At 52.1% G+C, this 25,720-nt stretch overlaps 1 protein-coding gene across 3 annotated transcripts; it reads right to left on the reverse strand.

The window, feature by feature from the left end:
• Nucleotides 1-4,776: 4,776 nt before the first annotated feature.
• Nucleotides 4,777-21,785, reverse strand: nfyc (nuclear transcription factor Y, gamma). 3 transcript variants are annotated; one of them, XM_018759935.2, is made up of 11 exons: nucleotides 21,681-21,785; nucleotides 13,078-13,190; nucleotides 12,505-12,576; nucleotides 11,758-11,871; nucleotides 10,042-10,137; nucleotides 9,031-9,210; nucleotides 7,336-7,407; nucleotides 6,565-6,717; nucleotides 6,282-6,389; nucleotides 5,990-6,049; nucleotides 4,777-5,865 (listed from the first exon to the last, which is right to left on the reverse strand). In XM_018759935.2, exons 2-11 carry the CDS (start codon nucleotides 13,180-13,182, stop codon nucleotides 5,743-5,745), a joined length of 1,083 nt encoding a protein of 360 aa, XP_018615451.1. In that variant the 5' UTR covers nucleotides 13,183-13,190; nucleotides 21,681-21,785; the 3' UTR covers nucleotides 4,777-5,742. The 3 variants fall into 3 exon arrangements, with proteins under 3 accessions (XP_018615451.1, XP_018615452.1, XP_018615454.1); XM_018759936.2 differs by lacking the exon at nucleotides 21,681-21,785 and adding an exon at nucleotides 17,824-18,709; XM_018759938.2 differs by lacking the exon at nucleotides 7,336-7,407.
• Between the last annotated feature and the right edge of the window lie 3,935 nt (nucleotides 21,786-25,720).

Genomic DNA, 25,720 nt, shown 5'->3' on the forward strand with positions numbered 1-25,720 from the left:
GAATAATCACAACAGTATTTTAAAAAATGGCCTGATGAGATACGGCTATGACCGTTACACTATATAAACCATTCCTGTCTCAGACTGCGGGCTCTATGGGACCTCCCAGGTGGACCCCGCCCCCCCCGCCGCCACCCCACCCTGTGAAAGGGAGCTTTCAGAAGGTGTTGGGCCGGAAGTATGACTGCTCCTGAACCGACAGGATGTCCAGCTCACTGCAGGAGAAAAGCGCTTTTGTACCCCGATCCCACAGCAGGGCAATATTGCAAAACACACGGCTTAATGGGGGGGCAAGGGGGTGGGGGGGGCACTGAGGAATATGGAGCTGAATGCATGCAGTGGTACAGTATTACACTGAAAAAAACAGTCAGCTGTTGCGCCCCCCCTCCCCCCCAAAGCCATGTGCTTGGCCTTCACACGGGGGAGGGGGATACGCTAGGAGAGACTCAGGAATGTTGATTTCTCCCCCTCCGTTATTCTCACATTCACACCATTATCCATGAACGGGACAAGAGGAAAGTTTTTAAAAAAAAAAAGAAAAAAAAAGTGGCGTTTCTCCAAGTGCCGTCTGGCGGTTAAAGCGTCTGTGTGACACTGCAAAACCGCAGAGGAGAAACTGAAAAAGTAACATATTTAGCTATGGAGTTGCACATGGCTAATTACGTTACTTTTTCCATTTTCCAATAAGTCCCACATATCGGGAGGAAATATTTTATATGATGTACAAATATAGGGCTCAGAGTTTTGGCCCTTTAGAAAGGACTCCAACGTCACCGTAAAAAAGGCAAAGCATCTCAACCGTTTAGTGCTGATCGGGTCACGGGTTCCAGCGTGATTTCGATCGGAACCCCCCCGGTTCCCATTTCAAAGGATGTTGGAACCAAGTGAAAAGCGGCTCCACAATCCGATTCACGCCTGGATTAGACACAACTATTTCCCCAGTCCCCACACTTCCCACCATTAATACCCCAGTTGTTCAGTGATTTAGTCCATCGGGGCAGTTAGGGCAGAAGCGTGTTCACCTCTAACCTCGACTCCACTCCCTCTTGTGTTTCCTCCCCTCCATAACGGCAACTTTTAGACGGGACCCAGCGAAACGCTGTCAGCTGCTCACTAGAAAGTGCAGTGACTCGGTAAAGGGCAAAATTCCGTCTCGCCGGAAACTTCTAGAAAAGATTGCCACCAATTCACATTAGTCCCACAGAGGACAATGTTGAGAGATGATTCACTGCGAGTGTATGAAGATCGCAGAATGTGATCAAATGACAGTGTCTGTTGCGTTGAAAAGGTTGAGACCAATAATGGAGCCACTGGTGAATGTTTACATGTATTTATTTAGCAGACACTTTTCTCCAAAGCGACTTCCAATTAACTCTATGTAGTGTTATCAGCCCACACACCTTATTCACCGTGGTGACTTACACTGCTAGATACACTACTTACACTGGGTCACTCATCCACACATCAGTGGAACACACGCTCTCTGTCACTCATGCTCTATGTGGAACCTGATCAGCATGTCTTTGGAGTGTGGGAGGAAACCAGAGCAGACATGGGGAGAAAATACAAACTCCACACAGACTGAGCGAGGATCGAACCCACATCCTCCAGCACTACCCAGGCACCGAGAGACAGCAGCGCTACTTTCTGTGCCGCCGTGTTACATTATTTCACCGGTAAAAGGCAGACGTGTTTTCCGTGTAGGAAATCCCAGCACAAACAACTGGGACCTGAAATGACAGCAGCCCTTTATTATCTCTCCCAACATAATTACTGTTTCCTTTACAGATTGGAGGCAAGAAAAAAAATCTCCGGAATGGCATATTTTGCAGACCTAATAGTCTGTGCACGTTTTGCACGTGTCTGGAGACGAGGACCGAGGACTTGAGATTCCAAGGCTCAAATAAGGAGTACTTGACATGCGGGACCCACCGAGGCCCCAGGAAAAATGAGCCCGAGCCGCTCTCGTGTGGAATTCCTGCGTTACTACAGCCCAGGCACCCAGCGGAGTTCGGGCGACACGGGAACAGGGCCCTTTGACAGCGCAGAAGGGAAAAGTTAAAAAGGTAATTAAATCACTTGTCCTGGTTAGGCAGGCTGACTGGGCTGTGTAGCTAGAATAAATACAATTATGATGAAACAATAAGAGAATTAATTAAGAGGGGCAGCAGGTACTGTCCCGATTGGAGGCGTCACATTGCAGTCTGGGTTCCGATCCCTGCTCCGACTCTAGTGGCCTGGATCGTGGTCCCTGGGTGTTCCGCGTACGAACGCAACAGAACCAATAGGTCACAGTCAGTAAAACACAGTAAAACACAGTAACACAATGCATTTACATTTATTCATTTAGAAATGCTTTCATCCCTGTGTTGTACAAGTCGTTTAATACAGAACTGCCTGGATTTATCCACAGAGCGGGTTCTGTAAAAACCCCCGTTGACATTCCAGTGAAGTAAAAATGCGTTTAAACTTTTCTCACATGTGCAGCATTCGGTTCCTTTCAGCTCTTTCATCTGTACAACCCCAAAAAAAAGAAAAACATAGTAATAGAGATGTACCTCGATTTATTTACAGGTTAGCTTTGGTAAGTCCCGAGTGTCTCTATGACAAATATACTAGGATTCTCATTAATGTCCTTGATATTTTAACTTTTGACCGATGGCGTGGACAAAATGATGGAAACACACACACACACACACACACACACTTTCCAAACCGCTTGTCCCAAGCGGGGTCACGGGGAGCCGGAGCCTACCCGGCAGCACAGGGCGTAAGGCCGGAGGGGGAGGGGACACACCCAGTCCGTCACAAGGCACCCCAAGTGGGACTCGAACCCCAGACCCACTGGAGAGCAGGACCCTGGTCCAACCCACTGCGCTCCCCGGAAACACCACACGAAAAATTAATTTTATCTGTGAAGTAAATAAATCACAGTTACAAACACAGCTACAAAGGTGGGTCATTGGATTTAGTCCCCATAATCAGTGTGCGTCAGCGACGCGTTACTGACCAGCGACACGAGCTGTAAACAGAGCGGAAATGAAGTGTATTATGTCGGTCCATCGTTCTTTACCGTCGACGGCTGGCTGTGTGTGGAAGCACCAGTTGCACAGGCTGCAGAACATTTAAAAAACAGAAGTTTTTAAAAAAAAAAAAAAGTGGAGAAAATAATGAAAAATTCAAAAATGTGGATGTCTCTGAAAATTTCTACCAAAAGTACCCAATGTACTTACCCTGAATTGACCCAGCTGTATGAACCGCTAAATCATTGTAGAGCACAGAATTAATGACACCCTTGCAGAAGATAAGCTATAAAAATGTTTCTGTAGTTCATTATGTTGATCTTGTGCTCAAATTACGAGGGAGAGAGGAGGAGGAAGAAGGGGGGGGGGGAATCGAACCTTTAGATGAGGTAAAATTATTCAAACAATCCCCACGAAAAATTAAACATCTTTTTCGGAAAAAACGTGTCTCAGTTACTGGTGCCACAGCATTCAGTACTTGGTGCACCTTCCCTTGCGATGATCCTTCAGAGTCCTTGGACCTCAGTTGTAGACCCACCCCCCCTCCCTTCCCCCCCAACCCTGGAAGTCACCTCAAGAAAATAAATAAAAACTGCTTCTAAAGCAACGTTAACCAAATCAGACCCTGTATGTTCTGTATGTATATATGTGTCTCTCTATGTTACTCAGATCAGATCGTGGATGTTCATGTGCTGTAGCACTGAAGTCGTCACAATGCTCATTATTTAGGCCTGTTTCCACAGCAAGGACTCACCTGTCTTCTGCTGAGGACAAATCAAATCAAACAGGCGGCAGGGAATCTTGGCAGAACCTCCGTCTACAATGGTTTTGGAGACGCCGAGAAAGTGTGTGGCTCAGGAAGCTGTCATGAGGCCCCTTTTGGCTCCTGTTCAAGTACCATTTACTTTTGTATAGATTGGAAAAAGTCAAGAAATCGCTAAAGAACAGCAGCGCAAACACGAGTCTCTCAGAATTGGCTCCGTTCACTCGCTGAACGCAACACTACGAGTCCCACAACATCCCTCGTTACCAGTAACCACTTGTACGCTGCAGAGTCATGGAGTTCCAGAGTGTATCCCAGAAAGTGCGCACACACACACACACACACACACACACACACACACACACACACAGAGCAATTCCATCACCAGTTGACCCAAAAAAACAACACATCGTTGGACTGTGGGAGGAAAGCCAAGAGAACACAGGGAGAAGTGCTCCATCGAAACAGTCTAAATTGCTAATTGATAAACAATCTGTCAAAATTGTTGACTAACGAAAAACGACTGCTTGGTGCTCAGACTCTTCCTCACTCTAGCAGGTTCCCTCCAAGTTTCCCGTGTCCCACAGCCACCGCCTCCTCGCCCAGCGCTGGGAGACACCGATTTATCGGAAGCCTGCAGTTAATATCCAGCCGTATCTTCACACACAATTAGAGCGGCACCGTAATCGGTGACACACAAATGACTGGAACAGGTCATTTTCCTGCTTATTAAAGTGGAAATTAACTTAGCTGTTGAAAAAGAGAAACCCATCAGCGAGCTCATAAACCAAAGTGGAGCACGGCACAGAGACGACCACAACACCTCTGATGGCTGCCGTCAAGGCCGATACGATACGATAACGTAGAAGGAGGAGAGCTCATTAAGACGATATGCAAATCGACGCGTTGGATGGGAAACATCCGCATCGCCAGCAAGGAACGCGAGAACACACTTCAGACAACAAAGCAAGCATTAAGAAAAGGGCAAAGTCCACATTTTATTTTTATTTTGTTCTCTCACTGACAAAATCTTGTTTACAAAAATTAAATCACAAAAATAAAAGGTTGGTACCTATCTATTGCATATCATGCTGCCAGTTTGACCTACATGCAGAACAAGGGCAACAATGAAAAAGGAGGAGAAAAGTTTCCGTTTCAGAAAAGCTACGTCACACTTACGAATTAATACAAAAGAACGATGATATAAAAAACATTGTTCCTGGAGGTGGGGCTTCGTCTGTACATGGCTGTGACACGGGGGGGGACTCCTGATTCGCGCAGGAAGAGGTGGAGAGAAGGGCGCCGTTCCCAGAACAAGGAAACTTTACCTCATCGGGAATCTGGTCCAAAGCAACGATTTACAGCACAAAACCACACAGTCAAAGACTTGCCACCTCTTTCTGTCTAACACACACACACACACACACACACACACACACACACACACTCCACCTTCCAAGTTGAGGCATATCGAGTGTGAAAAAGGGAACACAATAAATGGACTTTGAGAATCACAGTGGAATTTCACACACTTACACTGGCAAAATCAACTGCTTTCTTACGTGTACCAATAAAATGCACGTGACCGTGTTGATGTGACAGTGTCGGCATGGTTACCAGGGCTGTCCCCTCAGCAGTCAGGTGTGTGGGGCGGGGGGCCACTTCATAAGAGGTGAGGGGAACCAAAGGGGCTTTGGTGCCCCATTCTAGGTAAAACACAGACTGGGATGCGCGACACACACAAACAAGAGTAGATGAGGCAGGTCGAGGCGAGTAAACAAAAGTAAAACAAAGGGTAAGACGCAGGGCTCTGGTTGGGGTGCAGAAGTCCCCAGTGGGTCCTGACCAGTGTATGTTTGCGCGCGTGTGTGTGTGTGTGTGTGTGTGTGTGTGTGTGTGTGTGTTATTGCGCTGCAGACGCCCGTCTCCAAGGATCAGCCGTGTCATCAGGGAGCCTCAGTCAGCACTGACTTGCGTGGTCACCTGACCATCGGCTGTCTGGCTGGTGGACTGGATGAACATGGGCTGGGTGAGCTCCTGGCCGGCCGGCATCGTCACCTGCTGGATCTGGTACAACTGCTACAGGGAGAGAGGGAACACATGGGAGCTGCTAAATACTGCTCCACTGAAGACCTGTAGAGGAACAGACGATGTGCATTTATCATGTCCACTGAGCTGTCAGTGGAGGCACTGGGACACTTACCTGTCCGTCAGTGAACTGGTTGAACTGCTGCTGCCCCTGCTGCACCTCTGTCTGTGTGATCTGAAAGATTGGACGCGCGCGCGCGCACACACACACACACACACACACACACACACACACACACACACACACACACACACACACACACGTTACACTGTAGAAGTCCATGGGGACACCACAGGGCTGTGCAGCCACTGGCACTGGGCAATACAGCTGACATCACTTCCCCCAAGCGGGGAAGAGGTTTCACTCGTCTACTACCAGTGTGTGTACTTTTCGCGGCTCGTCTCACCTGCTGGGCGTTGGTGGCCAGTGTTTGGATCTGTCCCTGGACGACCTGCGTGCCGGACACAGGCTGGGCCAGACGGATGTACTGCAGTTGTCCCGCGTTGAGCTGCACCTGTGGCGATGGACCGCCGGGGGGAGGAGAGACACAAACACAGGAGGCGAGAATGAGGCGGCGCGGAAGGAGACCGGGGCAGCGCGGCTCACGCTCTCCCGAGCGAGAGAAGAGAAAGGAGTCGACCGCGCGTGTCCTCCGTTCCCGTCCTCCTCCACCCCCCAACCCCGCTCACCGGAATCTGCTGGATCTCCCCGGTGTTGGTGATGATCTGCTGCATGACCTGCATGGTCTGCCCCGCTGGCTGTGCGGCTGCCTGTCCCTGCGCAGCCGCCTGCACAATCTGCACCTGCTGGCCCTCGCCCACCTGCATCGTCACCGGAGCACTCTGGGGGGTTGGGGGGATGGAAATGAGTGTGACAGTTCTCACACTGCGGACACACACCAGTCAGGTTTGCTCCCGAGCCCAACCTGTCCCATTCCACTGCCAATGTGCCGGAGTGCACGTACACACACGCACGTGCCGGGAGCCCTTGGTTCCGAAGGCATGTGCGAAATGCGACACGGTGAGAGACGACCGTAAAACACACGAAAGGAAACTGAGCGCGGTCGAGGGTCGGTCAGTCGGTCGGCCGGTACCAGAACAGACTACCCAGTGTGCTCCAGGGACTTGCTATTGACCATAAGCCCTCACGGGGCTTTCAGGGCAGAGGACACGGCAGCCAGGCTGCGGCGATTCAGCGCCCGGCACCAGGGTTCGAGGAAGGCTCCATAAAACACAACTTGTCAAAGATTCGCTGAACAGAGGGCAGCGAGAAGAGGAAGTGGAGAGAAAACACAGTTCAGGTGAATTTTGGATGCCCAGGAAGGCTGGGGGTCGGAGGTCATGCTGCACGGCAGTGCTGAGGGTGAGAGTTTGGGGAGGCCGGACAACTGCGGTCACTTTGGGAGGGGGTACAAGCTAGAGGAAGGTCAGCGGCAATGTACCGGGGGGTCAGGTGTTTACCGTGATGGGCGTGGCCTGTGATGGGGCCACCTGCACTTGCTGCAGCTGCTGCATGGTGGTCCCCTGTAGCACCTGAGGAGGAAGATGTGGCCAGAGACAGAGAGAGAAGAGAGAATGCTTTACTTCACAGCAAGCACATGCACAGCGCGCACACGCACACTCTCTCTCACACACACACACACACACACACACAAGCTACATGCGGACAACAACACAGATGCAGTGTCACGACGCCCCGCCGACGTCTCGCACCGTGCAAGCCTGAAGACAAGGGCGCCGACGCAGACACACAGAGTGCAAAGCGTGACGCGAGCAGCCTGCCCCCAACACCCCCCAGGGGCGGTCCAACGGAAGCACCGGCGCGGCTCGGCGGCCCGGATCTGGACTCGCTTTCCTTTACGTTCTCCCGCCATCTTCAGTTTGAGCGCAAGCAGGAAACACACGCAGTGGGTTCGAGCAGCACAGGCGTCCTCTGAAAATAGCACCGTCTAACTACATACAAGTTAATAATAAAAGTATTAATATGCAATTACCACCCTCAACATAATTCAATGTGGAGGTAATGGAGGTTCGGTGCAATAATTAATGTTCATTTATTTATGGCGCTCTGTTTTTGGAGGCGCCGAACAGCTGAGTCAGCTGATATTTCAATAACTATTTATAAAGCACCTTTCATACAAATTTTGCAAAACAAACTGTTCTGCAAGAATACATGATTAATTGTAATAAAAAGCAAAAGTAAATGATTTTACTGCTTCAACGTGCCACTGCGCCTCGTGCAGTGGAGCTGTTTACTGACCGGCCCATAGGCGGCGCTGTTGGGAAAGAGTCTTTCTGTCTGGACAAGTAGTGACTGGAACCTTTTGCTTGTTGCTACTCCCACTTTCAGTGTAACCCAAAACAGAGTGACATCAACCGCTGGCAGCCAAACACCAATGGGCGGGGGCGGCATCCGCAGAGACCGTTCTCCACTTGCACCCATCACCAGTGCTACATGACCAGGCAGGGTGGCAACAAGGATGTTGGGAGTGCAAAGCAGTAGGCCTGCAGTGCGAGCACACACACACACACACACACACACACACACACACACACACACACACACACACACACACACACACACACACACACACAAAGGATTTAGCCTGCATGCTTACTGCAAACCTAAAGAAAATGATCCAGCAGCCACAGAAGCAGCTCTGATTCTCTCTCTCTCACTCTCTCACCCCTACCACCACCCCTGGGATCGTTCCCATCATTTCCCTGCATTCCCCATCTTTTCCTTCCTGCTTTGCAGTCCCTCTGGAACTCAAAAGGTGACTGCAGCAGTCAGCAAAGCCCTGCCCCCCCCCGCCGCAACCCGATCGCCCACCGAGAGACTGCGACGGACAGCAGCGAAGGGGAGGGGCTCTGGGTGCGTACAGCAGGACTCACTCTACTGTACTGCACCGTACTGTACTGACCACCAGGCAGCAGTGTGCAGCGCTACGGATGGGGCAAGTTACTCTAGTCCATGTTGCCGACTCCACTGACAATACCAGTGCAGGATGAGGCATGGTGGGAAAAGTACCCAAACCAGCGTAACGACATCGATGGAGTGCAGATGTCTAGGTTTCTTCGAAGCCCCGTTTCAGGGTTGGAGTCGGCAGTCCGGGTGTGTCTGAGCACGGTGCGCGGTGCCGTGTCATGCCGTACCTGGCTCTGCTGCGGCTGCGTGATGATGATCTGGCCCGGCTGCAGCGTGGTGGCACCGCTAGGCGTGGTCGCCGCCTGGCCCTGCTGTTGGGTCTGCACCTGCACCGTGCCAGGCTGCTGCGCCAGGGTGAAGTAGTACTGCACGGGCTCCGCTGGGGCCACGGACTGACGCACCTCCTCCTGCGGGCGGCCCGCCACACACACACAAGCGAACACGGGCCGACGAGCAGACAGAGGAGAGGTGATCGGTCCATTATAAGCGTATTAATCTTTAATGCAGTGAAAGATCAGCAGGAGACACATATCAATATCTAATGAGCAAAGTATGGATACAGTTGTGTTCTATGCAGCAACTGCTGACCCAAGACCTGTGTCCCTCCCTTCACAGAACCCTACCTGCTTGAACTCACCGAGAGAGCTAAGAACACACTGAACAAGGTACGTGTGTGCGTGTGTATGTGTGTTGGGGGGGGAGTCAGTCGCGACAGCAAGGAGCGTAAACACCTCTCTCCCAGCTCCAGCATGTCACAGCTGAGAGTGTAGGATGTTTACACACCCGGCTGCCCTCTTCCGCAGTCCCCACACGTGCGCGTGTGTGTGTGTGTGTGTATGTGTGTGTATGTATGTGTGTGTGTGTGTGTGTGTGTGTGTGTGTGTGTGTGTGTGTGTGTGTGTGTGTGTGTGTGTGTGTGTGTGTGAGAAAGAGAGATCACGCCACGTTCACCCGCTTGCCTTACACAATCACCATGTTTATTATTGATGATTTCCTCATTTACCATGCCGGTTTGAGGCGGTCGCCATGGGGAGCCGGACGCTGCAAACATCCGACTGAAAGCTTTGGCCGTCGCGGATCAGCTTCCAGTCAAGGATGTTTACAGCGCCCTCGGGCTGCCGGTGCAGGTACTGCGCCTCTACTTCCTGCTGCAGCCCCCAAAGCCCCTCCCCCCCAACACTTAGCCTTGAAAACGTTCCAGCAATGCAGCCGATGAGGCTCGCCCTGCCCCCGCTCACCTGCCGCTTCGGGGGCTTGAGCTCATCCCGAGGTACGATGTCGATGAGGAAGTCGAACTGGTCGAACTTGGTGATGGCCATGGCGATGTCGTTCCTCTGCAAAGACACACAACATTGCTACAGTGCTTTTGGCTCCGTAACCGAGGTGGCGCCATCGCACCGAGGGCCAAGGTCTGAAAAAATGAGCCCGCAGAGCACGACACCTGGTTACCCTTCACTAATGGGGCTACAATGAAAGCTTTAACCAAAACGCGCACACACGCACGCACGCACGCACGCACAACAACTGCGGACAAAGTGACACCTCCCTGTAATCACACACTAAGTGTGTCGTCGCCTCATTTATCTAGGGCTGGAAAAACATCAGGAAAGTATTTCATCATGTGGGGTCGCACTGCAACGTCTCCAGCTCAAGTTAATTATTGCCCTGCTGAACACGCAGGTTTACTGTGTTTTTTTAAGCTTTTACAAACAAACCCCCCAGCCTTGGCTGAGCAGTCAGTGCACTCCTGCCCCATCCCTACCAAACGGAGGTGTGTTTCAGGGCTCCCGACCGCGTGAGGGTACCGAAGGACTGGTCCCAATCCATGTCTGTATGAGCACCTTCGTTGGATCACCTAGATATTGACATAATTTGGACAAAATAGCAGCCCCGCCTACTGCCATTCTAGCCACACCCCACCATCGTATTTTCCACAGGATATCGGCTATAAAGACGTGACCCTGGCCCCCCAAGTGGAAGAGCTATTTTTGGCAGCATGATTAACATGTGGTACAGCAGGCAGGGTCACGTCCACAGCTGCTCCACTGGTGAGGGTTGTCGTGGCGACAGCGTCACCCCGGTGCCCACACAATGGAACCCGGCCTGCGGCGCATTCGGGCAAACAGACGCTCGGGACAGGAGCCCGCGGCCGCGGGGGAGCTGGGTCACGTCTCCTGAACAGAACCAGGAAGTAACCGTGACGTTTGGCGGTGACCGTAATCGCAATGAATCGAACCGACTGGGTGCCAGCACTCATTGGAAACTGCAGCGCGTTCGCGGCCGGCACCGTGGCAATAACGCAGCTGAAAATAACCTGGTGTTAGTTACACGGCCGAGATGCGTCCATCTGAGCCGAAGCAGCGCGACACAGTCATGGAGAAATGAGAGGAGCACTTACTGCCGTCTCAGAACAGCAGTACTCGATGATTTAAGAACGGCCGAATAGCGCATGAGGCTCTGTGTGCACTGCGAGGCAGAGGCATGGGAAAAAACAAGGAATCAGGATGGTATTTGTGGGGGGGGTGTAAAGCCCTAATGAAGCAGCATGATTGATCTCTCGTTTCAGACTGTTCTAGAAACACAGAGCGAGAGAACAATGAACTCCATCATGAACTCCAGCTGTTGGTAACAACACAGCACAATGACACCAAACCAGGAGCGAAGCAGTGACTGGATTTAACAACTTTTCTGTCCACACGAAAAGGACTGATCAATTACTCACGGAGTTGTGTGTGTGTGTGTGTGTGTGTTTATGAACATGTGTTGAGAGGTTCTCTTCAGCACAGTAAAGAGGTGTTTCTGCTAACAAGGCCTCCTCTAAGACTAGGCTCATCTTCCAGGATTCGTATTCAGTGGTGGCGTCAGGAGAATGGCACTAGGAAAGTGGGTCACAGTGATGGTACCAGGACACCCGAGTGGGGATATGTGGACACACCAGCCCGTGGGGGGTTCACCTGCAGCGTCCGGCGCTTGTTGTCCTCTGTGTGGATCCAGGCTCGCAGGGTGAGTTCTGTGATGAAGATCTGGGCTGCCTTGGCAAACAGAACTGGGGCTTCAGCACTGATCATCTGAGAGAGGAGACAGGATGATGAACATAACTGTCGTATTCACACACACACATACACACATGCATGCATGCGCACACACCCCCCCCGTTGGCATTGTGCTCCTGCACATGTTTCTCCCCTCCTGAGCCCTTAATTACTGTTCTGTTTCGGACTGCACCAGCCCTCCTCCCACTTAAGCTGCAGGTTATTTTGAGACCGCTGGACGCCAGGTTCGCTTGACCGACCACACACCCCTGAGGGGAGGTGACGCCCAAGGCCTGGCCACAGACACCTCACCGAGAGGAAGCTGGACGTCAGTCTATGACAAGAACGCCCTGTACTTTGAAAAATTGCACTTCTCCTGAACATCCTACACCGCGGTCATGGCGGTCAGCGTGGTGAGATGTCACACACCTGGGCCTTTTCTGGTTTCTATGGTGACCATACATTGCTGTCTGAGCAGAACACCACACTGTGCCAGTCTACGGGCTCCACCTCAAATTAAATCTCAAGGGGGTTAAAAACTAAAAACCAACTGCCTGCTCAGAAGATGGACTCCTGGACATTTTGACCCTTACGAAGGACAACCGTGTCCTGTGCCCCATCGCCCCCCATAGCCCCTTACTGCTGCCCTGGGGTACCTGCTTGGCCTACCTTCACATCTTCATCCAGCTTCATGATTTTCTTGATGCGTGCCAGGGGTAGTTCCTGCACCCGGAAATCCTTCTGTAATAGAAAGAGGCGGAGCTAAAAACCACTCAACTTGTACAAATGAGCAAAGCTGGTGATCCGTCCAGGCATGGCTGACCATTCACAGCAGGAGAAAGTGGACATTGCAGGATACAGAGGGAACAGACAAGCAAGCAGAAAGAGAGAGAGCGCAAGAGTGTGTGTGTGTGTGTGGATGCTCCACTATCAATCATGACTATGAGTTAATTAGCCCTGGGGCCCCACCACACTTCTGGCCCACACTGCACCAGTATCTGTGAGCACAGAATCTGTCCCACTGGACACCGTGGGATTGCGGCGTTGTCCACATGGAAACAAAGTTATTTACTGCACTGGGGCCCAGTAATACCCTAATGAGGTCTGGAGGGGGAGGGGGGTTAGGGCTGCTGATGGGGTCTTTTCCCAAATCTGCAAGAGCAGTGAGAACACAAGGCTGAGGACTGAGGTTGCAGTCACACAAAATTGTGTGTTTGGGGAATTTGGGGGGGGGTTACGCACCACAGTGAGGTTCCGGATCTCCTCCATGACACGAGGCCAGAAAGACTGAAGGCTCTGCTGAGCGTCGCTGCCCCCTCCTGCTCCGAACGAGTTGTCCGCCGACATGCTGGGTCCTGGAGAGAGAAGATACGCACCCTCAGTCGCCTGCCATGCACGTAAACACACACACACACACACACACACACACACACACACACACACACCAGGAGACCACCTAGGAGCTTTGCTTACAAAGCCAAACACCACCTCCGCCTGCATCACCACCAGGTGGCAAACAGGTACAAAGCCTTGCCGACTGACGAACCCCTGGAGCCGGGAGGTGGCGGTGCAGCTGCTCAGTGTGTGCGTGTGTGTGCGTGTGTGTGTGTGTGTGTGTGTGTGTGTGTTGGGGGGGGGGTCGTGCAAAGACACCTGCAGACATGTGTGTTCGTCCTTGACTGACCTCTGGATACACTGCCATTTATTACTCATTTATACATTAGTCATTTATTACACTCGGCCCACAGTGCTCCTCCATGACTGTGCTGCTCAGTTCAGCCTGTTTCTCTCTCCCTCTCACTCACTCACTCACTCACTCTCACACACACACACACACACACACACACACACACACACACACACACACACACACACACACACACACGGTACTATGGCATGGTAGGAATGTTAGCTGGCCTGTCTCGGCCTGCTTGCAGGAGCTCCGCCCCCATAATGAAGCTGAACAGGAGAAACACAGAGGCTGACGGGGGATGAAGGGGAAGCGGGAGGACAACACCAGCGCATATCGGGAGGCTGAGAAAGGCAGGTGCTCACACACATGCTCGTGTATGTTGTCAACACAACCAACTCTTGGGATCTCTCTGTCTCTCACACACACACACACACACACACACACACACACACACACACACACACACACAGTCAGCAACGGGGAGGGACCCCAAAAGACCGACCGTGGAAGCTCTAGTAGAGGAAGTCAGAACCCGACTGAACACAAAGTGAGAGGACAAGTGTGACAAGAGGATTTGGACGCCGGCTCCGCAGCGGAGCCACTGCAGGAGAAAAATGTGGGTCAGAGAAGAGTCGTGTGACAGGGAGCGTGAGCGCAAGACGCCCGCCAGTCCTGCCGCGCGCCGCCTCCAGCACCGGGGGGAGCGCTGGTCACATCCGGCTTCTCTATGCTCCCGGTGCAGCAGGAAGCGCGGAGCCGTGTGGCTGTGTCCTGCGCGTATGCGCTGCTGCGTTTTACCACGGTACGGTACACCACTCACGGCCTCTTCTGCATGAGCAGAAGGAAGAGGGACAGTGTGTGTGACTCCCGTGTTCATGGGCATATGATGTTCCCCATCCACTAAAGGAAGCAGTTGGGCTAATGAACCTGACTCCCACTATGGCTGTTGGGGGGGCAAATGAAACTTCAAAACAAAGTAATAAATGAGTCAGCAAACGCTGAACACACCAGCTGTTCTACCGTAGACCAAACTTACTGACCGCTGTGACCTCTTGGCCCCCTGACCTTTTAACCTTCACTGCTTCGTGCAGCACAGAGGAAGAGGGAAGGAGCGTGTAAGTGTGCAAGTGTGTAAGGGGCCCGGAGTCAAGGAGCACAAGGTCACAGGTGACAGGCACGTTTCCTTGGCAACAGACCCTAACTGGACTGTACCACAGTAAGACCGAACACTTCCAGACAAGACCCCATCACAAGACATCATTGCCCTGGTTCCACTGGAGTTAGCGTTATCGCACCGTACTTTTACCGCACCTGAAATACTAAAGAGGAAAAGGTCAGATGGGCCGACACACTGAGCGAATAACGAGGATCGGGAGCTGCGAGGCTGGAGCTGACCGAAAACAGCGGTCTCTCCCAAAAGTGAAACTTGCAGCCACAACCCGAGAGCCTCGTCGCCGGACTGACTGGGCCACCACCTTCGGAGAAACCGTCTGCAGCAGAACAAGCACAACAGCGGCAAACCGAACATCAGACTTATGTCCGAGAAGCCAGAAGTCGCTGTGCGAGTGGAGAGTATCACTCCTCACTGGTAAAAAGTCAACGTCGCTCTCACACTCGCGCTCGCTGTGCGCTGCTGTGCCGGCCAACAAAGGGCCCTCCAGACAACGGCGATCGAGCCGTGACCTCCAAGATCCTCTTTGTGGAAACACACAAGATCTAGTTGAGTTTCAAAAAGTCTAACAATGACGCTTATGACTGGACCTCCATTCACACCGCCCCCCAACACACACACACACACACACACACACACACACACACACCATCCCAAGCAGCACATTAACTGACTTGAACAAGTGAGGTATAAATGTAGTTACTGACAGTTTCGTGACCAGGCAAAAACTCTGAGCGACGGAACATTTCCACTATTATCATTGAACCGTCTAGACGGATAAAGAGAGACAATTGAATTTATACAACCTGGGTACTTATTAGTTACTTCTCAAAGCAGTGTAGCTAGTCTTCTCGGGACACTAGAGGCCTCGGTCCCAAGGCCAAGCCTTCGCTACACTACATGCCGTCTAAACAGAACAGTAAACCCGCGACGGCTCCTCACCCGCTCACTTTAGGGCCTTTCCCTCCCCTATCCTGATTGGACAAAGCCTCAGCGAATCAGAGTGCTCTGACCAGGTGCATTCACTGTCCCCGTTCCCTTGTGCTTTCTTAATACCTTCCACTTTTTTTTTTTTTAAACCATGATTCACCCAGCAGTTGTCAGGATAACAACTCAGTCATGCACCCACCACTCAGGGCCTGTGTGTGTGTGTGTGTGTGTGTGTGTGTGTGGTAGAGATCACATGAGAGAGAGCAGCAAACACCGTGGTCCCACTGTCAGCTCCACCACCTCGTGGGCCCCCTCCCAGTGGCTCGCAGGGGGCAGGTCGCCAACGGCGACAAGAACGCCACTCATTGCCGTGCACTGTGGGAAAGCGCCGAGGACTGGAAACAAGCGGAGCAGGACACACAGCAGGGGAAACCGTCTTAGAAACAAACATGTGGCGCTGCGCCAAAACGCGAGCAGGGATGCTGGAACCGCGTTTCGGCCCGATTGGAGACAGTAAAGCGACGCGCGTGCACCGACTGTAATGATGGACACCTGCGGGAGACCGGGGGAGAAGCAGCGAGGTGACAACGGGCCCTCCAGAGAACGGAGGAATGCTGGGAAAGGAGCGCAGCTCTGCAACTTTGTTAATGATCCACGGAGGAGCGGCGCTGCAATGCATAACGCATTAACCAATCGATACGTCCCGAATTCCTCCGGACCTCACGTCAGCGCTTTCCTCCTCGACACAGCCGGCAGGAGCAACTCTACACCCCTGCAGCGCCCCCCGCAGACTCCTCCATCACCACTGCAAACTCTGACCTTGGCTCTCAGACCGGCCAGTTCCGCGAAACGGTGCCTCATCCCTCAAGGTCATTCGACGAGACACAGAGAAAGACACAGAGAGAAAGACAAGATCTTCATGACAGACAAAAAAAAAAACGCAGGCAGGTTTCTTCCCAACTTTTCCCTGCAGCGCACGCACATACACACACCATTAGGCTGTTGTGGGAGCCGCCCTCTCGTCACCGTAACCTTCGGTCCGCACTGTTCCAAGGCATCAACATCAGCATCACAAGAAGAGGAAGGAACAAAAATGTCCCAACAGAGACCGGAAGGAGAGAGCGAGAGAGAGAGAGAGAGAATGTCTAGAAAGTACGCACTGAACTTTGTGTGTACACATGAGAGACAGTAGGACAACGCAAGAATGTGTGTGACTATGTGTAGAGCTGGGGCTCCAAACATATTCAAATGTTACGCAAAGAGGGATTGGCTCCGGGCTTCGGCAGGGAGGAGTGCACCACACCGCGCCGCGCCGCCATGGCTAAATTTAGCACCTTCCTCCCTAGACGCCACGGCGTGTTGTCAATGACACAGATGGAAAGTCTCAATTAGCGCGGGATCGGCGTCCGCCCCCCGTGGACCTGCAGCTCTGAGCAGTGGAGACGACGTGCTCCACTTCTGCATCACACCCGACACGCGGCGTCCACGCCAAGCGCAGGACGAGGAGACCAACGGCCACTAACCAACTCCAAGCAAATGCACTCAGATAGACAACAGGACATGTGAGCAGTTACAGAGCGGAGGAAACGAAAGGCCGCGAGTCAGATATGTGTGTGCCCGTGCGAACACACACACACACACACACACACACACACACACACACACACACACACACACACACACCAGCTACGAGCACCGTGCGGTGATGCACACAGCACACACAAACATGAGGTACCACTGACATCGGAAGGTGTCGTCGCTATGGATGCAAGCAGGACTGCCGGTCCGTTTCCACCCCGGCCCACGTGAGCCCCGAGGGGGAAAGTGTCAAAGCCCCTGAGTGGGGTGATGCGGGACGACTTGGCGCTGACCTCTCGCTCCCCTCCTCCATCACAAATATTGACAGGAATGCTGACGGAATGGGGGGTGACGAACGAAGGGCGTTTGCTGATCAAACAGTCCTCTGTCCCAAGCTCAGCTTTCCACGAGGAGAAAAGTGCAGGACGAGAGGGAGGGAGGGAGAGAGAGAAAGAGAGTTCAGCAGGACAACAGCTTGTCCTGTTCACCCTCACCAGAGAAGATGAGGGAAAGGAGGAGGTGACTGAACGCCGACTAACATGATGAACCTGCCCTCAGACCCCCCCCCCCCCCCCCCCCCCCGCCCGGGACACTTTGTAGAGAAAGTCACACTTACCCCGTGCCCTTCATGACGTGTTGTAGAGGTCTCTAGAGGAGCGAGAGGGAGCTTCTCCTGGCCGTTCCACTTCCTGTCCTCACCTCGAGGCCCCCCATCCCAGGAGCAGACAAAAGCAGCTCTACCGCTTCAAGGAGCCTTCGGCCGGAGCGAGCGCCCGCCTGCCCCCTCCGCCTGACTCCCCCTCAGACTCCCCCTCGCACCCCCCGAACCCATGGGAGTGCGCGAGCGACCCCCGCCGTTTGTCTTTCAGCTGACCTCTTGCCTCTGCGCATGGCAGTGCAGCGGTGGGGGGGTGGGGGTGGAAGGAGGACAGGATCAGGAAGGAAGTGGAGTGCGGAGCGGCGGCGGCACGGTGGCGGCGGTGGAGGAGATTCAAGTCGAGGGGACACTCTGAGTCTCAGACAAAAATCTCCTGCCGTCTTTCCCTTTAACACTCACTAGTAATCAATCTAGCCTGCTACGCGACACCCAGGCTCCGCCCCCTCCTGCTCCCGCCCCTCCAAGCCACAGCACAGCCAATCGCAACGCACGGCTGGACCCTGCGACAGGCTGCGCTTCCTGTCTGTCTGCACCGCCCCGCCCCCTCCCCCTTTCTCCACCCAACCCCCCCTCGCAGGCATCCAACTTCCTGTTTTAAGTTACCTTGAGCTGCAGAATAGGGGTCAGAAAGAGAAAAGAGGAAAAGAGAAAAAGGAGACGAGCCAAAAAAGAGAGGCTAAAGACAGACAGACCCCCGGGGGTTGTGAAGACAACCCCCCCTCTCCAAGCGCTCGCTTTGCCAGGGTCCCCCTGCCGCCGCCGCCGCTGCCTGTCCTCCGCAGCAGGAGACAGAGAAGGGAAACAACTGGACACTCTGACAACTGTTCCCTGCTTATTTACAATGTCAAGCTGAACGTCTCCCTCGAAGGCCCACCCCCGCACTCAGCCAATTGGCTGAAACACCTGCCACGCAATGAGCCCCACCCCCTTTCCCTGGCTCACGGGAGCTCGGTGTCAGACAGCACGTTGCAGCCACAGGATTTAAAAAGCAAAAGGCAGGTCCAGGGCTCAATCACGTCGACTCACACACACGTGTCACGTTTAACGTGGAAACGAAGATGCGGAGTGTTGACGCTTCTCATCTTTGTGTTTTCTTCTGTGGGATTTGAACCTACAGCCTCTTGGTGGCCGTGTCCTGTGTTAAGAGTTTCCCTTTCTGCACATTTGTTAAAAACATTTCTTCTGCACTCGTCACAGTACTAAGAGATGAGAGCAGAAACACTACGAACATTCGGTATTCACACTTGTCGATTTCCCGACAGCGATGCCGTAAAAATTACCCAGCGGTACAAATGGGTAAATCGTTGTAAGTACTATGCTCAAGGATACTATGTTATTGTAGAATGACTCTAACCACTGTGCCACCTGCTGGTTTCTTCCATGATTATTCCAATTACAATTACACTAATGTAATGTATAATTGTACTGTATGTCATTTTAAAGAAAACATGTGGTTGCATTAGCATCTTTTTCTCATGTTCAATCGCAGTAAAGGGGAAGAGCAGCTTCAAGTCAGACACCCCCAACAGGGAGAGAGGAACATGTTTCTGTTCACACGCATTTCGGAACAGGAAACAAAGTGTGTTTCAGATTGACACGTGGAGAGAAACGCTGAAGAGGAGCGCTGCTCTCGACCCCCACGGGACCGAACCGACACCCCTACACATCAGCATCTGCGCACAGCTGGTGGACACACACCTCTCTCTCCCATGCGTAGGCGGCTGCTGCGCAGGCCATGGGGCCGCGACCTCGGGCTCAGCTTTTGGAGCCTTCGCCAGGAACAGGAATGAGGGTGCGGGGTGCCAATGCTCCGCCTCCTCCATTGTACACCAGGCAGGAACGGAAACAACGGGAGATAGGGACGGACACACACGCACAGTTTCTGCTTCTGACATGATCGGCTGCACTGGTAGGAAGTTCCTTAATGATAAGAAGGTGATGTGGGCGTGGCTTGTGCCCATGAAAGGTGGGGCATGGGGGGGCGGTCACAGCAGACATCCGTCCTGCAGAGGCTCGCTGCCCGGAGCCCTTGACTGAGGCCTGGCAAGGTCACCTCGGCAAGGACCACCTTTCCTGTGACTTGGGCTGCCAGCTAATGCCTTAAAGACACACAAAGGGTTCTGGAGTGGGACACTGACACACACACACACACACACACACACACACACACACACACACACACCACATTAACAGAATGAGAACCCAACACCGCATATTATTTATTATTATTATTATTATTATTCATCCATCTGCCACATTTCTCCAAGGTGACTTACAGCATTGGGATCACACACTAAGCTACTTCAGTGACTTACCCACTTACACAACAGGGTCATTTTTACTGTGCAGTATCAGTTCAGGGTGAACATCTGATCAAGGACACTGCAGTAGGAGGAGGGAGGGATTTGAACCCAAGTCTTGCGGTGCTCAGCTCTTGTCGCTGCGACACCTTTAAAGAGGCGCAGCGAGGCTGTCGTTAGGTGCTCGAGTGAGGAGCGCAGAGCTGCTTAATTCATCACCGATTGCGCCGAGAGCCACGGTCCAGGTAATGTTTGCGGTACACCGCGGTAAACGTACCGTGAAACCCACAGGGAAACACAGCTGCAGCTAAGTGTGAAAACATTCCTCGAACGTCACGGGTAAATAATGTACCTCGACGGCAGACTGGAGGGGGGGAGGTTGGCAGAACGCTCAAGGGCACAGTGCCTTGGCAGTGGACTGGAGTATAGCGCCTTATCATTTCATATACATATTCACATTCTGTCCAAGGACACAGTGTTAAACAACTTTACAGCGATTTACCCCTTTGCACAGTGGGCCGATGTTTCCTGTACCCATTCTGGGTCAGTACCTGGATCGAGGGGACGACAGCAGGAGGTGGGATCTGAACCCAGGACCTTCAGATTGCAACACAACAGCCCTAACAACTGCACCCCCTGCTGCCCAGTGCAGAGTATTACGATCACGATGGAGCCTTAACCACTTTGCTCCACATGTGGCACGAGACAGGTAAACATGCAACACGTGTAAATGATCTGAATAAGAGTCTTTGTTTGGGGGGGAATTACTGTGGAGGTAGAGCGACGGGCCGAAGTCCAACAACAAACAAACAGAGCAGCAAGAGCAGAGCGTCTCGAGGTCCGAGAGGAAACATTAACATTAAAATCAGGACGGACTGTTCTCTCGCTTACACACACACACGTGCGCGCGCGCCGCTCTGTCCTGAGACTCCGCAGCGAAACTACCGAAAATCCACGCGCCGCGAGCGCGCGCCAGCTTCCCTCCGACGTGGAGCGCGCGCGCGCTCAGAGCTCCGCGAGAGCAGCTCGCCTCGAGCGGACATTAACACCGCGGCCGGTGACGTGAAAAAGAGAAGCGAGTTTCCCTAAAACATTTGAAAAAGGCAGTGGAAAGGCGCTCTAACCAATAATGACGAAGTTTGGATGTGTCCTTCAGACCAATCAAACCTCGGACCAGATTCCACCAATCAAGGATTCAAGGGTTCAGGTCGTTCTGAAACGGACGCCATTCGGGTTCTGCTGCAAGGAGCGCAGTCGCTATAAGGCGAGACTAGTGCAGAGCCGACATGGCGGACGCAGCGCGGCAGTTTCTCGACTTCCTCTACTCCGTAATGCTGGCCACCAATAAGCGCCTCAGAGAGCGGCGAGGGAAATGGCGCCTATGTTCATCTTCCCAAAACAATTGACAATTGGCTAGGAACACACAGCGCACTGCAACCCTTCTGCGGTACAAGACTTTCACCAGGATACAATGACAAAAAACAAGTAACCAAAATAAAACGCGCTCATACTTACTGGTGTCCTTTTCGCTTAAATTTCGCCGCGAAGCCCAGCTCTGACTATTATTTATTTTATTTAACCTGCAACGGGAAACAAGATGGCACCCTCGCTTTGACACCTCGTCCGCGGACCGGAAACGGTGCTACGTAGCACGATGACGCAATGACGCCACCAAAGATGGCCGTCATGTGAACTCGCGGTAGCTGTTCGAGAGCAACGAACAATCCGTCCCAGCGGGACTGTTTGCATGATAAGAGTTAAAAGAATGCAGTAATTAAACAGCATTATTATCAGCTCGGTTTCCTACTAGAAAAGCCTTAATAACATACTAGAATATGAAATGTCGATTATATGAATGTGATAAACCAAAGTGAAGCAAAAATTAAAAATATTCACCGGGAGATGGCAGTATGTACAGTACATTGTACTGTGACTGATGCCCTAAATTCTTTTTTTTTAAATTGTAGTGAAAAAAATCGTTTTTGTGATTTCGACGGTAAACACAGCACAATTAACACAGTTAACACAACTGCGACATGTAAATCACAGCCATGTAAAAGATAAATATTTCAAATTATATCTGTACCGATTTACTATCTATTCATTTCGCTGACCCTTTGTCCAAAGCATCTTGCAAAGTTAAACTCTTTGCAATAGTTTACCCACTTATTGAATATGGTAATTTCTACTGTGTTGATCTAGGGTATTGCAGCAGCAGAGTGGGAGTCAAACCTGGGTCCTTGGAGTGGAAAGTGGTGGCTCTAACCAGTACGCCACCTGCTTTAAAATAAAAGAAAATAAAAATAAAGACTGATGACTGATATTCATTTAGAGACTAGACATGTCCCAGGTTACAGCCCCAGCGTGAACATCACTCGTCGCCTGGGAATCGCCTGTCCTGCTTGCGGTACGTGTGTGTCAAACAGGCGCATCTTCACCAAAGAGCCTCTCGGGATGTCATTCGTGATTCTCTTCTCTTCTCTTCTCTTCTCTTCTCTTCTCTTCTCTTCTCTTCGGCGTCCCACTCACTTTAGAGGACGACACCGAACTACCGTCCAGCACAAAATGCAGCTCCTGCCAGGGCCCATTGCTGAATAAAACTAAATAAAAATCTGCATTGAAAACTGCCAATGACATTTATCAGACATCCTTACCCACGGTCATTTAATTCCCGTAATATTAAATGCACAGAATAGTAGAAGATCATAGAGAATATTGGTGGTCTTCGTAGTTTGGGTTGATGGTTGAGGTGTTCGGTTGTTCGCCGAGCTTGGCGTTTAGGTTGCAAACGTTTCATCAGCAGTCGAGGTCAGCTGGTTTGCAACCTAAATGCCAAGCTCGGCGAACAGCCGAACACCTCAACAGAATAGTAGAAGCTGCTCTAATGGTGGGAGAAACACTCTGTTTTGTACAAAGGAACTAAGATCACAGATGGATTAAAAACTATGGCTTGAACTGACACACACACACTTAGTGTTTGGGGGTTGCGTCCCACCTTCCTGCCATCGAGCACCGGATCCCGCAGGGCGAAGGTCCGAACCCCTTTGCAAGGCTGGAGATGTTTTGGCCGAAACTCTTTACAGAAAGTCGGAAATGCTGAAACATCGACAGGTGTGTGTTTGGAGCTCTTCAAAGGTCGATATCTGCTAGCCTGATAATGTCACCAGTAGGAGTCTAGACAGGAGTCCAGATGGACTTGGTTCCCAGTGCTGGGAGCTGTCTGCAGGTTCTCTGGGCTGTTGATGCTCAACATGTGCATTTAATCCTCCGATTTCCGGTGGGCCTGCTGTGGTCAAACCCAGTTCAACCATGAGGTACTGTAACTGTTTCCAGGTCCTCCCACCTCATCATCCCATCGCTCACCGCTCATCTTTGGGTCAAAGACCCAACAGATGTGGAAAACCTTCTTGCACAACCACTCTAGACACAAGAGCTTTGTAACATGGAGGCCAGTACCGCTATGCCACGAGAGAGACTGTCCCCCAGGTGAGCCAATTCATCGGTCTGGTCGGTCAGTCCACCCCTCCCTCCACTGGGACACCTGATGGACATGGTGTTTGCTGTGAACAACATCTACATCCATCTTTTCACTGGGGCAGATGGCTACATTCATTCATTCATTTATTGGACACCTTTATCCAAAGCAACTTATGATGTTGAGTTACTTACAGTTATTTACCCATTTATACCACCAGGTAATTTTACTGGAGCAATTTAGGGTAAGTACCTTGTTCAAGGCTACTTCAGCAGGAGGTGGGATTTGAACCTGAAATCTTTGGGTCCCAATATAGCAGCTCTAACCACTACACTACCACCAAGAGATGTGACATGAGTTCCTGTACCAGCATAAATCACACTCGGTGACATGCAGTCACACAACACACTGAGTTTGGCGGAAGCCTCATTCACACTGATTTGCCGAGGACAGAAAAACACGAGAAGGGTGCAAATTGGGGTAAAAAAAACTTCTGCATGCTGCACGTTCAGAGCTCGGTCCGGACTCTCCAAGTTGCGGTGCGTGCGGTAAATGTGATGATATGAGTTGGATCCCGAAGCAAAGCCCTTTGCCAGTGCGGAGCCCCAGAAAAACGTCACCGGAGTAAAACTATTAACAGGGTATTTTGCCCAGGGCGAACAGAGACGGAAGGTACTGCACAGAAACGTCTCCATCCACCTCTCCTGCGGTCAGGCGGCTGATGGATGTTCTCTGAGGAACCACTGGTGAGTGTGTGTGTGTGGACATGGGCGTGTTCATACATCAGCATGTGCAACATGTGTTTGGGTCAGTGTGTGTGATCATGTTAGGGCCCGGTGTGTGTGTGTGTGGGTACTGACATGTGCATCACATCCATCTCCCTTTGTGTTAGTGTATGTGTGTGTGGTGTGTGTGTGTTTGGTGTGTGTACGCGCACTGTCTCTTGGACGTGACAGGCTGACGCAGCAGTGATCGCTGCCGTCTGCTGTCTGGTGACCAGAGACCGGGACATATGCAAACCAGGACTATTTTTAGAGCGGGCGCTTCTCCCTCCTGACGCGGGAGCTGCGTCGGATTCGGCACGGGAAACACACGCAGCCCGCAGCCGTCACACACGCAGGTGCGGATGAGCTCAGCACACGGCCCCTTCAGCGGAAGGGGGGGCGTGGCGACACGTGAACCGCACTCGGTACGAGGGTGTATGCGTCAGTCACAGGACCGTAGATTCACACGTTCGGTCACAGACTCAGGCCGGTGAATGTCCCACAGTGCCGTCACCACCGCTGCCGAACAGCATCCGCTTCCGTCCATATTCATCTTCGCATGGCGGTCAAACACAGGGCTGGCTGACTGGAGCGCACCCCCCCACAGCCTGGAAATAGCCACAAAGCGTAATATTGGTCCCCATCTCCTAACCCCTTTGTCCAAGGCAACCTGCACGGTGGCGCTTTACACGTTAATCCGATGATTTATCCATCCATCATGGTAGTTTTTACTCTGTCGTCTCAGGGGGCGCTATGCCAGAAACAGAACCTTTGTCCTTCGTCCTCCACCCACTGGGCCAGCATCTCATCGAAAGCTCACACTTTAAATTTTCAGCAAAAAAAAAAAATGTGATGGCAATAATGTCTTTGCCAGTAAATGGGATGAAGGTTCCGGAAGGTCCCGAGAGCCCACGCTGGCGGTCGCGTTGGTGCGCTGATGTCCCAAACGCCATAACCCGGGTCATCTCTTCAGACGTGTGCGCATACTTCCGACCCCCCCTTGGAGAGGAGCGACTCGTGAGAAACGGACAGGCGGTAATAACGGCGAGCGATGGCGCTCTGCGCCGTTCCTCCCACCCCGGCCTTGTCAACAGGCCACCCCCCCCCCCACCCCACGGCGATTGAACGAACATCCGCGCAGTTCATTTCAGAGCCCTCTGCAAATCACCAGCCGGCCCATAATCAATACCTGGAACATCTTTGTTCCGCCCCCCCCCCGGGGCTCCTTGCCTACCCACCGCCCCCCCACTCCGCTATAAATAGCTTCTTCATTGCAGCCTCACTCCTCAGATTTACATAACAAAAAACAATGTGGC

This window comes from Scleropages formosus, chromosome 23 (assembly GCF_900964775.1).
Source record: "Scleropages formosus chromosome 23, fSclFor1.1, whole genome shotgun sequence".
NCBI lineage: Eukaryota > Metazoa > Chordata > Actinopteri > Osteoglossiformes > Osteoglossidae > Scleropages > Scleropages formosus.